The following is a 13,962-nucleotide window of genomic DNA, read 5'->3' on the forward strand; positions in this document are numbered from 1 at the left end:
GAAGGTTGTATGTACAGTATCTGTTGCTTGTGCTTACTTCCCTGCTGCTGGCAAATATACTGCTCTATTTTTCTCTAGAAATAAATCAATACTCCTAGATAATGTATTTACCTTTCTCCCCGATCCTCTCTGCTAGAGCACCGTTGCTACCAGCAATTTGATCCTTAGAATGTTTTTACTTCCAAATTACAAACTCTTGATGCTACTATCATTAAAATTTGCCTACCTATTAATACTGCATCTCACAAGCACATTATCATCATCACTCTAAACATTACAGGAGTCATTGGTCACAACTGTCATACATTCTGTAGCTTCACCTATATTTGTTCTTAAATGAATTTTTAAAATCACAACTTAAAAGACAAAAGAGTAAAACCAACATTAATTCAGTATCTTCATCCAACATATACCTATACTTGAATTTTCCCTATTGTCACAAAAATGTCCTTTATAACTGTTTTCCTCCAGTCCAGGTGCAAATCAGGATTCAAATTCACACACTACATCTGATTGCTATGTCTTGTCTCTTTAGCCTCATCCAATCTACAACAATTCCATTTACCTCTCTTTGTTCTTCAAGACACTGAATACTTTGATGAGTCCAGGCCAGTTGTCTAGCAGTGTCCCAGGAGTATTGTCTCATGACTAAATTCAAATCAAATATTTCCAGCATTAAAAACAGAGGTGATTTGTGTAACTCCTACTGCACCACCTTAGGAGGCACATACAATGTCAGATTCTCTGAGATAATATTCCAATGAAAAGTCTGATCTTGCTTATTATGGTGGTGAGAAATGGTGTCCATTTTAAACACATTTCTCTTTTGTAATAACTAATCTATGGGGTAAAACATTAGGACTCTGTAAGTATACTGCTCTTGAAAACATTTTACTAAATGTAAATGTCCAATGGAAAACATATGATCCTTGCCTTAATCAATAATTATATTGGGGATGTCAAATGGCGAGTGTTCTGATTCTACATTAGCTGGCATTCTTCTAAGAGACTATTATGTATTATAACAACAAGCATAACTAGCACCTAGATGTTGGTTCCTAAGTACCATTCTTCATTAAAATGAACCAGGAATCCTTGGAGAATGTCTGCTCATATTCAATGAAGAAAAGGACAAGGTAAGCCAGAAATGTCTTGTGTCTGAAAACCAAAGACTGATAAAAGATCTCTAAAGTGACCATGCGAAGGAGTTTCCACTGGCCAAATTTGGGACAATTTGAATTTCAAAGACAATAATGAATTATAACCACGGAATAAAAAAAGGAGCTGGCCAGGCGCAGTGGCTCAGGCCTGTAATTCCACCATTCTGGGAGGCCGACGTGGGCGAACTGCTTGAGCCCAGGAGTTAAATGCCAGCCTGGGCAACATGGTGAGACTCATCTCTAAAAAAAATACAAAAAACTTAGCCAGGCATGGTGGCACTTGCCTATCTAAGCTACTCAGGAGGCTTACGCATGAGGATCACTTGAGCCTAGGAGGCAGAGGCTGCAGTGAGCCGAGATTGCGTCACCGCACTCCAGCCTGGGTGACGAGTGAGACCCCTCTCTCAAAACAACAACAACAAAAAAAAAAAATAGGAGCCAGGAGACCACAGCAATACCAGAGAGACATGGTAAAGATGTACATGAACACAAATTAAGCAAAACTGTTTACACCTTTTAAATCTAGATGAAGAATATGATGGCATTCTTTATACTACATTTCCAACTTATCTATAGGTATAGATTATTTTCAAAGTAAAAAGTAATGAAAATTTTAAGGGGAACAAACCCACAGGAATGCAGTTTGAGAGAGCATTTTTACTGTTATAATGACACTCTATACTCATATACTATACACTACACTGAGTATACTGTCATTATAACACAACAATAGAATATGTAACTTTAAAACATCAGGAAAAAAATTCATTTGTCCAATGGAAAACACGTAAAGTACAAGAAGACATTAAGCAATAGATGGCAGAACCGAGTCAGAAAATAACAATAATTACAAAAAATGTAATAAACAAAACTCACCATTTAAGAGAGTCGAATGCTCCTATTGTATCAAAAAACATATGCTGTCTACAAGAAATGCATTTAATTTTTTTTTTTTTTAAATGAGACAGGGTCTCACTCTGTCGTCCAGGCTGGAGTGAAGTAGCATGATCTCAGCTCACTGCAGCCTCAACCTCCTGAGCTCAAGTAATCCTCCCAACTCAGCCTCCCAAGAAGCTGGGACCACAGGTGGGTACCACCACGCCCAGCTAATGTTTTGTACAGATAGGGTTTCATCATGTTGCCCAGGCTGGTCTCGAACTCCTGGGCTCAAGTGATCCACCTGCCCCGGCCTCCCAAAGTGCTGGGATTACAGGCATGAGCCACTACTCCCAGCCCCAAGAAACACATTTAAAAAGAGCAAAAATAAAATAGAAAACCATATACCTAAAACAAACATAAACCAAAAGAAAGCTAAAATTAACAGTAAGTAGTATACAGTCACAAAAAGAATAGAACAAGAGATACACATGTAAAAATACTGCCTCAAAATATATCAAGCAAAAACAAATGAACAGCAAGTAGAAATACATAAATCATCAGTTAAATATTTTAATACATCTCTCTCAGAAAAAGATACACCAAGTTGACAATGCAAGGAGATATCTAAGATCTGAACAAATACAATTAACAGCTATTAGATATGAAATGTTTCTAAAATAAGGCACATTCAGGGACTGATGTCAGGGACTGATGTCATACAAACTACTTTCCAACTGTAATGCAACAGATTGAAAATCCACAACAAAAAGATAGCTCAAAATATCCTATATTAATAACCCTTGTGTTAAAAAGGAAACAAAGGTAATTATGAAATATACAGATCTGAACATTAATTAAAACAGCACCCATCAAAACTTATGGAACAGTTACAGCAGTTCTTGGAGGGACAGCATTAATCAAGAAACAAGAAAAGTTAAAATAAACGAGCTGATATTACTTCACACCCACTACACTAAAATGAAAAAGAATCACAACAAAATGTCAGGGGGGATGCAGAACAATCAAAGTTCTTATACAGGTACAAACACTTTGGAAATCTGGCAGTTTCTTATCAAGTAAAATAAACACCTATCCAGCTAAGTGTCTTCCCAAGAGAAATTAAAACATGTTACCAAAACATTTGTACCAAAATGTTTATTGTAACCTTACTCCTAACAGGCAAAATGAAAACATCCAAATACCACTCTACTAAATGCATAACTGTGGTATATCCATACAGTGGAATTCTATTCAGCAACAAAAAGAATTAACTACTAAAACAGCAACAACCTGGATAAATCTCAAAAACACTACGTTAAATAAAGGATGCCAGATACAAAAGAATATACTGCATACTTTCATTTACTGTATATGGAATCCAAGTACAGGCAGAACTAATCTGTAGTGACAGAAATTAGATAAGGGTTGGGGGAAAGTGTTTGACAAGAGGGAACTGACTGGAAAGGGGCAGAAGAGAACTCTCTGGAGGGATGGAAGTGTTCTATATTTTGTTTTGTGTGGTATTTACACTGAACAATTTCCAAATCTAAGAGGGGGGAATACGTGAATGGTTATAATACCTTTATTCCTAATTATCAAAACACTGGAAACAACACAAATGTTCCTCATCTAGAAAATGGACTAAAAAGGCCAGGTGTGGTGGCTCATGCCTGTAATGTCAGCACTTTGGGAAGCCAAGGCAGGTGGATTACTTGAAGTCAGGAGTTCAGACCAGCCTGACCAACAGGGTGAAACCCCTTCACTACTAAAAATACAAAAATTAGCTGGGCATGGTGGCACATGCCTGTAATCCCAGCTACTCGGGAGGCTGAGGCAGAAGAATCGCTTGAACCTAGGAAGTGGAGGTTACAGTGAGCCAAGGTTGTGCCACTGCACTCCAGCTGGGCGACAGAGCAAGACTGTCTCAAAAAAATAAATAAACACAAAATGGTCTAAAAAGAAGTGGTTATCTTCATAGAGCAGAATACTATTTAGCATTCAAAAGGGTCAAACATCCAACAACATGGATCAATCTCAAATGAATGCATTATGATAAGTTAAAAGAAGCCAGACTCAAAAAGGTACATATTGCAATATGTATCCATTTATATAGCATTTCTTAAAAACCTAAACTAAAAGAACAGAAAACAGATCAGTGGTTGCCAGAGGCAACCTAGAGGAGTTGACTACAAAGGGGTATGGGAAAATATTTCGGCAAAATAAACTATTTAATACCTTAATTGTGATGGTGGTTACACAATTATATACATCTCTCAAATCTTACAACAGAACTATATAGTAAAAAAGGGTAATTTTACTAATTGATAATTATACCTTAATAAAAACCATGGGGAGAAAGTCCCATAACCGAACACATAACAGCTACGCATTTTACTGTGCGTTAATTATTTCTATATACAAGTAAATAAACTAAACATTCAACTCGATAGCTGGAAGAAAAGCCACAGAAGCAAATCCAAAATAACAAGTAAATTATGAAGGCAGAAATCACTGCAGAAAAGGGAGAAGAAAAAAACAGTGAAAAAAATTAAAACAAAAATTTGTTTATTTGAAATATTCATTAAACAAAGCTCTGGCAAGAATGAACAGAAAAGGAGAATATGAAAAAAGAAAATAACAAACGAGGTTTTTAAAGTATTATAACTATATACTAATAAGTTTAAAAGCTTACATGAAATGAACTAATGAACTAAATATTAAATTAAAATCACAGTAAAAGATCTCCCCGGCTGAGCACAGTGGCTCACACCTGTAATTCCAGCACTTTGGGAGGCCAAGACAGGTGGATCACTTGAGTCAAGAGTTTGAGACCAGTCTGGGTACATGGTAAAACCTGGTCTCCACAAAAAAAGTCCAGCAACAACAAAAAACTAGCCGAATGTCATGGTGCAAGCGCCTATAGTCCCAGCTACTTGGGAGGCTGAGATAGAGGGACTGCTTGAGCCTGGGAGGCATAGGTTGCAGTGAGCCGAGATCACACCCCTGCACTCCAGCCTGGGCGACAAAGTGAGACCCTGTATTCAAAAAAAAAAAAAAAAAAGCCACTATTCTAAACAAGCTCCAGGCCAGGCCAAGACAGTTTTACATGTCTACTCATATTCTCATGAACATTTCCTATCATATACAGGATGCTGAAAAAACTAAAAATAGTGAAAGGGGCCCAGTTCATTTTGTGAGGCTAATGTGATAGTGAATTATAAAACAGATATGGTAGGGTAATGAAAATGTTCTGTATCTTAAGAGGAATGTAGATTACATCAGTGTATATACATTTGTCAAAACTCACTGAACTACATTCTTCCAGTTGGCACATTCATTTCTCTTAAAGCATATATGTAAAAATCCTAAATAATTAATCATGTATTAAATCCAATAAATGGTAGGGTTTTTTGTTTGTTTGTTTGTTTTTGGTTTTTTTGAGAGAGTCTTGCTCTGTGGCCCAGGCTGGAGTGCAGTGGCATGACCTTGGCGCACTGCAACCTCTGCCTGCCGAGTTCAAGCAATTCTCCTGCCTCAGCCTCCCAAGTAGCTGGGACTACAGGCAAACACCACCATGCCCAGCTAACTGTTGTATTTTTACTAGAGACAGGGTTTCACCATATTGGCCAGGCTGGTCTCAAACTCCTTACCTCGTGATCCGCCCACTTTGGCCTCCCAAAGTGCTGGGATTACAGGTGTGAGCCACCACGCCTGGCCTGATAAATGTTTTTTAAATAGTATATCATATCAAGTATGGTTTATCCCAGAAATACAAACAAGGTTCAACATTTTAAGAATCTATTAAATTATTGTATTAATAATCCAAAGGAGAAAAATCTGAGTCTTTTAATCAACACTGAAAAAAGACTTTCATAAGTTCAAAACTATTTATAATTTTTAAAACAAACAAAATCTCCTTAACTAACCAGGAATAGAAAGGCTCTTCTTTAATTTGGGCAGTTATATACTTGAAACCTAGAGCAAACATTACACTTAATGAAGAAACTTTAGACAATTCCTCTTTTAGAGCAAGAACAAGACACAGCATTCAAGGTCATGACCAAGATAAGGAAAAAATATGTATTTAAGGTATAAGAGATTAAACTATCATTTTTGGAAGATAATTATTTCCCTTAAATAAATCTACAGAACCAACAAACCATTACAACCAATAAAAGAGAACAGCAAGACTGCCAGATACAAGACCAAACTATAAAAATTAAAAGCAACCTAAGCCAGCAAAAATCAACTAGAAAATATAATTAAAAAAAGATTAACAAGAAACTTTAAAGGATCTAACAGCCGAAAATTCCTAAGAAGTCCATGGGGAGAACTGAATAAACAGGGAGACATTTCATGTACTTAAATAGGATAACCTAACCTTACAAAGATGCTAGTAGTCCCTAATCTACAAATTGAATGCATTCAAAATTAAAATTACATTTGAATATTTTAAGGAAAAAGACACAAAAAAAGCTATAATAGAAGAATTCCCAAATGCTATCAAGAATATAGAGATGCTTAAATTTTATGAAGGACTAAAGATCCATAAAGAACAAAGTCAACCCTAGAAAAAGAGTAAACAAGAGATTTTACTCTACCATATAAAAAAGACATACCAAAATATGATAGTATTTTTAATGCGATACTGGAGCACAAGAACACAGATCACTGAAACATCAGAGACATTTCAGAGACAAACCTACATACTATACATACATGGCAACCACATACATATCCTTTTTTTTTTTTTTCTTTTTTGAGACAGTGTCTCACTCTTGTCACCCAGGCTGGAGTGCAATGGCACAATCTCCGCTCACTGCAACCTCCATCTCCTGGGTTCAAGCAATTCTCCTGCCTCAGCCTCCCAAGTAGCTGGGATTACAGGCACCCGCCACCATGCCCAGCTAATTTTTTATATTTTTTAGTAGAGATGGGGTTCCACCATGTTCACCAGGCTAGTCTTGAACTCCTGATCTCAAGTGATCCACCAGCCTCGGCCTCCCAAAGTGCTGGGATTACAAGCGTGAGCCACCACACCCGGCCCACATATACTTATCATATATATATGTAAATCATATATGTGTTAATTATGTAAGTCATATGTATGATAAAGATGGCATCACAAATCAATTTTTAAAAAGATGATTTAAGAAGCACTGTGGAGAAAACTTGTTCACTAGATGGAGAAAAATAAAACTGGATCACTACCAATATTATATAAAAGATGGACCCTAGATGGATTAAAGAGCAAGTATGATAGTAAACCTATAAAATTAATAACAGAAACTATAGAATATCTTTATGGTCCAGGGATGCAGAAGCAGTACTTAATTAGAATACCATCAAGGTCTATGAGATCAAATTCTAGTTTTTGAATTTCTTGTTTGAGCCATTCTAACTATTTGTAAAGACTGATATTTGAGGACTTTTATTCTTTCTTAGGGATCATCCAAAAAAACAAAAATTATATTTATTGTTAATAGAATAAAACTCATTCCATCTTGCAATTACCAGATGTCAAATGGACCCTTTCATAAATCTAAAATATATTATGGAATCTTACATATCTTATTTTTCCTATATTTTGAATTTATCACATACTAGCAATTACTTCATCATTACTTATTATTTTCATCAATTATTCCCAACTATACTAAAAAACAAAATAAAAAATCAAAGAAAAAAATGAAGAATGATGGTGTATGGTAGGCAGAATAATTTCCCCAATGATACACACGCCCTAGACTCCAGAGCCTGTGACTATGTTACCTTACATGGCCAAAAAAAGGACTTTGCAGAAGTGATTAAGGGTAAGGCTTTTGAATTGGGGAGATTATCCCAGATTATTTGGGTTGGTCTAATCTAATCACGTGAGTACATAAAAGTAGAGGCCCAACCTTTCCAGACTGTTGTCAGAGGGAGACGTGACTTTGGAAGAATGGTCAAGGAGATGGGCTGTTGCTGGCTTTGAAACTGGAGGAATAGCCAAGCCAAAGAACATAGCAGCCTCTAGAAACTAAAAAAGGTGGCCTGGTGGAGTGGCTCACACCTGTATTCCAACACTTTGGGAGGCTGAGGTGGGCAAATCACCTGAGCCCAGGTGTTCAAGACCAGCCTGGGCAACAAGGTGAAACCTCTTCACTACTAAAAATACAAAAATTAGCCGGGCACGGTGGCACGCACCTGTACTGCCAGCTACTGGGGAGGCTAAGGTGGGAGCATCACCTGACCCCAGGAGACAGAAGGTGCAGTGAGCCGAGATCATGCCACTGCACTCCAGCCTGAGTGCCAGAGTGAGATCCTGTCTCAGAGGGAAAAGAAAAGAAGAAACCAAAAAAGGCAAGGAAACTGATCCTCCCCTTGAGCCTCCAAAAAGGATTACAGTCCTATAAACACCTTGATTTTAGCCCATAAAACTAGTAACAGACTTCTAACCTACAAAACTATAATAAATTTGTGTTGTCTTAAACTCCTAAGTTTACTTAGTTATGGAAACAATAGAAAAATACAGATTTAATAACCTAAAAGGATGGTGCAATAGTAAAATAAATCATCTTTCAGTTTTCTTCTTGCCTTCCATTATCTTTCAAGTACTGCATCATCTTTCATCTTGCTTCATCTTTTAAGATTTTTTTTTTTTTTTTTTTTTTGAGACTGAGTTTCGCTCTTGTTGCCCAGGCTGGAGTGCAATGGCGCGATCTCGGCTCACTGCAACCTCCGTCTCCCAGGTTCAAGCAATTCTCCTGCCTCAGCCTCCCGAGTAGCTAGGATTACAGGCATGCACCACCATGCCTGGCTAATTTTTTTTTGTATTTTTAGTAGAGACGGGGTTTCTCCATGTTGAGGCTGGTCTTGAACTCCTGACCTCAGGTGACCCGCCCACCTCAGCCTCCCAAAGTGCTGGGATTACAGGCGTGAGCAACCGCGCCCGGCCTTTTAAGAATATTTTTGAAAGACTAGAATACCATCTTTGTAGTCTAATGTTAGCTTTCACTGACTCCACCTAAGAATTCAAAAATTTTCATTTTCCACCCACGATGGCCAAGAGAAGAAAATGACAGAGGAATACATCTTACAATTATTAGATGAATCAGAAAATATAAACACCAACAGTAGCATGTCTAGACTCTGAAGCTGATGGTGGTGATATTGACTATTTGTAAAATCTCACATAATCAGGTAACATAATGCTAGATGAATTTTCTCAAATTCAAGAATCAATGAATTGAACAATATATTTCTAAGGAAAAAAAGAAAACAGTAAGGACTGCATCATATAATATTCTGCAACCATATTCTGGACCACCTCATTATGCTCAAAGGACACATCACAGTACTCTTTCATCTTTTATGTTTGTGAGCCAAAATTTACCTGATACAAAGAGATGTACAAGGTAATTCTTATTAAAATATCTAATAAAATTGTTTTTCATAATACTTTTATTCCTGTGTCTATAAATTAGTAGTAAAATAACTTATAAATATAAAAATACAAAAAGGTCTATTTGACCCAAATGGTTAATGGTGATGCTTATTTCTGTTAAATACCAAGAGTTAGTCAAAACTTTGGAGATACAAACCGTAAGGCAAAAAATTGGTGAGACTGATTACAACAAATTTAGAGAGTTCAATGTGCTATGAATTCACACAACTCCAGTTCAATAGAGACCATGAACAAAGTAAGAGATGTATGACAAAGTGGGAGAAGTTACTTACGATGTATGAAGTCAACAAGAAATCAACATGTAGAATATACACAGAACATGAGAAAATCAGTTCAAAAAAGAAAGTAATACTAATATAAAAACAAAGAATTAAAATAATTTCTAAGACTCCCAACAACCTAACAAGCATACAAAGAAATGCTCAAAATATGCCGAGCATGGTGGCTCATGCCTGTAATCCCAGCACTTTGGGAGGCCGAGGTGGGTGGATCACCTAAGGTCAGGAGTTTGAGACCAGCCTGGCCAGCATGGTGAAACCCCGTCTCTACTAAAAATACAAAAATTAGCCAGGCGTGGTGGTGAGCACCTGTAATCCCAGCTACTTGGGAGGCTGAGGCAGGAGAATCGCTTGAACCTGGGAGGCAGAGGTTGCAGTGAGCCAAGATCATGCCACTGCACTCCAGCCTGGGCGACAAAGTGAAACTCCCTCAAAAAAAAAAAAAAGAAGAAATGCTCAAAATAATTGATGGTACAAGTAAAACAAGAAGATATTTTATACTTAAATGAGGAATGTGGATGGTGTCAAGTGTTTCTGCGATATGGAAATACAGAAATACTCATGCACTCCACTGAAAATGCAGATTAGTACAACTGTTCTGAATAGCAACCTTGTATTTATCCAATTTCAGTCTATACATACCCTATGATCTAGCAATTGTGCTCTTGGGAAAACATCCTAAATAAATGGTCACAAAGGTCCGTAAGAGCCCAAGTACATGAAAACTCATCACAGTTTGAGGTAGACAATCTGGGTCTATCACTGAAAGGCTGAACACAGCAATACCTAACCTTTTTGGCACCCAGGATCAGTTTCATGGAAGACAATTTTTCCATGAAAAAAGAGGGAAGGTGGAGGTTGGGTGGGGAATAGTTTAGAGATGAAACTGTTCTACCTCATATCAGGCATTAGATTCTCATAAGGAGTGCACAACCTGGATCCCTCGCATGTGCACAGTTCACAATAGAGTTCATGCTCCTATGAGAATCTAACGCTGCCAAATCTAACAGGTGGAGCTCAGGCAGTAATGCTCACTCTCCTGCCGCTCACCTCCTGCTGTGTGGCCGGTTACTAACAGGACTGGTACTGGTCCTTGGCCCAGGGGTTGAGGACTCCTGGCCTAAAAGATATACACTATTAAAGTTTTATGCAGCAGTTAGAAACCGTGGATTAGATGTACAGATAGGACCATGGATAATAAGGGCAGGAAGGATAAGAAAGTACATAGTGGGAGACAGGCAGTACAATCTACCAAACTCCTTTTTATCCCTGAAACATATTACGCTGTATTATAATGCCCCTGAAATACGGTATACTACATTAAAAACGCGTTTATGAACACTGATCTTATTCTACACGTTATAAAAGTTACATTTGCTGTTAAGCACGTATGTAGGAATCCTTTACATACTATTTTAGATCATTTAATAGAAAGAAAGACTGTCAAATAAAGATGAGAATTTTGCTCACTTTAGCTCCAACACTGCAACTGCCCGTACTTCCAGTGCTCCCACTTGCAACTCCAGTAAATCTAGCTTCCAATAACTCTTGCCTTCTTGGATCCAGACTATGAAGCTCATCCATTGCACCTATTAAGAAAAAAAAATATATATGTACACATATACATGTATGTGTGTATACTTTATACTTACACACACAAATATATATATGTGATTAGTTAAGACGTTAAAAATTTAGGAATGAATGCTACAAGCAGACGAAATTGAGAGACTTTATTTTTAAATGTACACATCAACTTATCAAAACATCCTACAATGGATTTCCAACACTTTTGGCTGCAACTCACAGAAGAAATATATTTTCCATCTAATTTAGTACACAGTTACAAACATTCATATATTTAAAAGTTTCACAGAATACCAAATCTTACTGCAATGCAGTAGTAAGAGTCCTGTACAACATCTATTTTCTAGCCTATCCTAGTCCACTTAAAAAAGAGTGAGGTGACACTAGTAAATAGCAATTAAATTGATTTCATAAACCAACAATGGACCATGGGTCCATAGTTTAAAAAATACTACTCTCCTAATGTAATCTCCCTATTCTAAGCATACCCAGAATTGTAACTATGCGACATTACCACTTAATTATTTTGTTTATGTATATCTTATATAACTAACTACATTTTAAACTATAAAGAAATGTTTTATTATTGTCACAATCCTTAAGATCTTTTGTACGGTTCATAGTTTTAAGTTTCCTTCAGGTAAATGAAACACAAACACGTTTACCACACACACAGATGACTGAAGTAACACTTACTATTATTAAACCACCTTGAAAATTAAGGGGAAAAATTTAACACCCTGATGTTATTGTTATTATGCAGACTAAAGCACTCCAAATTCTAGATGAAGTTCAAACAAATTCTTAAAAATTACTTTATCTATGTCTGCTAATTCTCTTCTAACAAAAACCCCAGAAGTGACATAAATGAATGGCTCTCAAAGGGAGCAGGTAAGGATATTACCAGAATCCAGAATGACTTGGGGAACATTTTTGAACTATACTAGCCCCTTCCACACATCCTGACATTCCTCTCCTAAAGGTTAACAACTACTCCTATAGATCTTATCTTCTGAAATTCCCTTTCTTACTTTTTATCCTCACCTGGACAGAGGACTAGATGGATGGTGGCCACTCTTTCACGCTTATTTGGATCCCTGTACCTGAAAATACACCTTCCTCTGTCTACTTCTTCTAGCTCAAAAAAAGAGGTAAATCCCTCTAAAAAGCTAAAGCCTTTAACACTTGCTTTTGACCTCACTCCTTCTTGACATCCAAGAAATCTTGTATTCACAAGTACCCTACCTCTCTGGCATCTACTCACTACTTGTCTCCTTCTGCCCTCACTTATGTCTTTTTAGAAGTCTACCTTGGCCTCAATTTTACTGTACTACCATTTAATTCTTCCCTTAAACTGGTTTATAACCATATCATCCTTAGTATCATCAATGCTTCCATTTTTTTCTCTTCCTATTACATCAGAAACTGTATATTATTCCTTTATTGAGAGGAAAAACCAAAGCAAAAACATAAACAGTTCTAGTTTTCATAATTCAGCCACACCTGTTCCCCCCACCACCTTCTTGTTCTCTCTTAACTGCTAATATTCCCCATGGCCTTCTGTTTTCTTTTCAGATCTCCTTTGGCTTCAAACACGATTCTCAAATCACACACCTATTATATGCCAGGTCTGCCAAGTCTTAAGCTTGGCACTGAAACTTACAATCTACTGAAGTTTTGCTTTATAAAAAACTATCAATCCTTCCCTGGCACAGGACTATTTTGAAAACATTAAATCACATTTTTAAAATAAGAATATGGTACTGGCATAAAGACAGACATATATATAGAGCAATGGGATAAAACAGGGAGACCAGAAAATAAACCCTCACGTGAAATGATTTTCAGTAAGAACACCAACACCATTCAGTGGAGAAAGATCAGTCTTTTCAACAAATGGTGCAGGGAAAACTGGATATCCACATGCAAATAAATTGAGTTGGATCCTTACTTTAACCATATAAAAAAATTTAACTCAAAATGGATCAAATGCCTGAATATAAGACCTAAAACTTTCTAACTCTTAGAAGAAAACATATGGATAAAGCTTCGTGGCACTGAATTTAGCAATGGTTTCTTTGATCTAACACCAAAAGCACAGGCAACTAAAGAAAAAATAGGGCCAGGTGCAGTGGCTCATGCCTGAAATCCCAGCACTTTGGGAGGCCAAGGCCAGCAGATCACTTGAGGTCAGCAGTTCGAGACTAGCCTGGCCAACATCTCTACTAAAAATACAAAAAAATTAGCCAAGCATGGTGGTGTGTGCCTGTAATCTCAGCTACTCAGGAGGCTGAGGCAAGAGAATCACCTGAACCCAGGAGGCAAAGGCTGCAGTGAACCGAGGTCGTACCACTGCACTCCAGCCTGGGCGACAGAGTGGGACTCCGTCAGAAAAAAAAAAAAAAAAAAAAAAAAAGGAAGGAAGGAAAATAGGTAAGTTGGACTTCATCAAAATTAAAAACTTTTGTGCCTAAAAGGACACAATCAACAGAGTGAGACGGCAACCCACAGAATGGAAAAAATATCTGAAAATTATATATCTGATAAAGGATTGATATCCAGAATATATAAAGAACTTCTACAACTCAATAACAAAAAAAAAACCCATATA

The 13,962-nt window shown here is 37.1% G+C and overlaps 1 protein-coding gene across 7 annotated transcripts in view; it reads right to left on the minus strand.

Annotated features, from left to right (window-relative positions):
* Positions 1-13,962, minus strand: part of TLK1 (tousled like kinase 1) — a 170,165-nt gene that overhangs the window by 115,864 nt on the left and 40,339 nt on the right. For 3 of the 7 annotated variants that reach the window (XM_055379153.2, XM_019022664.4, XM_063694980.1), the window contains exon 2: positions 11,235-11,353. The exons of 2 other annotated variants lie outside the window; for them this stretch is intronic. In XM_055379153.2, the coding sequence (XP_055235128.1) occupies positions 11,235-11,353 (119 nt within the window). Of the gene's footprint in view, positions 1-11,234; positions 11,354-13,962 lie in introns of those variants that run through there. 2 more of the 7 variants (XM_055379154.2, XM_063694983.1) reach the window with 2 other exon arrangements.

This window comes from Gorilla gorilla, chromosome 11 (genome assembly GCF_029281585.2).
Source record: "Gorilla gorilla gorilla isolate KB3781 chromosome 11, NHGRI_mGorGor1-v2.1_pri, whole genome shotgun sequence".
NCBI lineage: Eukaryota > Metazoa > Chordata > Mammalia > Primates > Hominidae > Gorilla > Gorilla gorilla.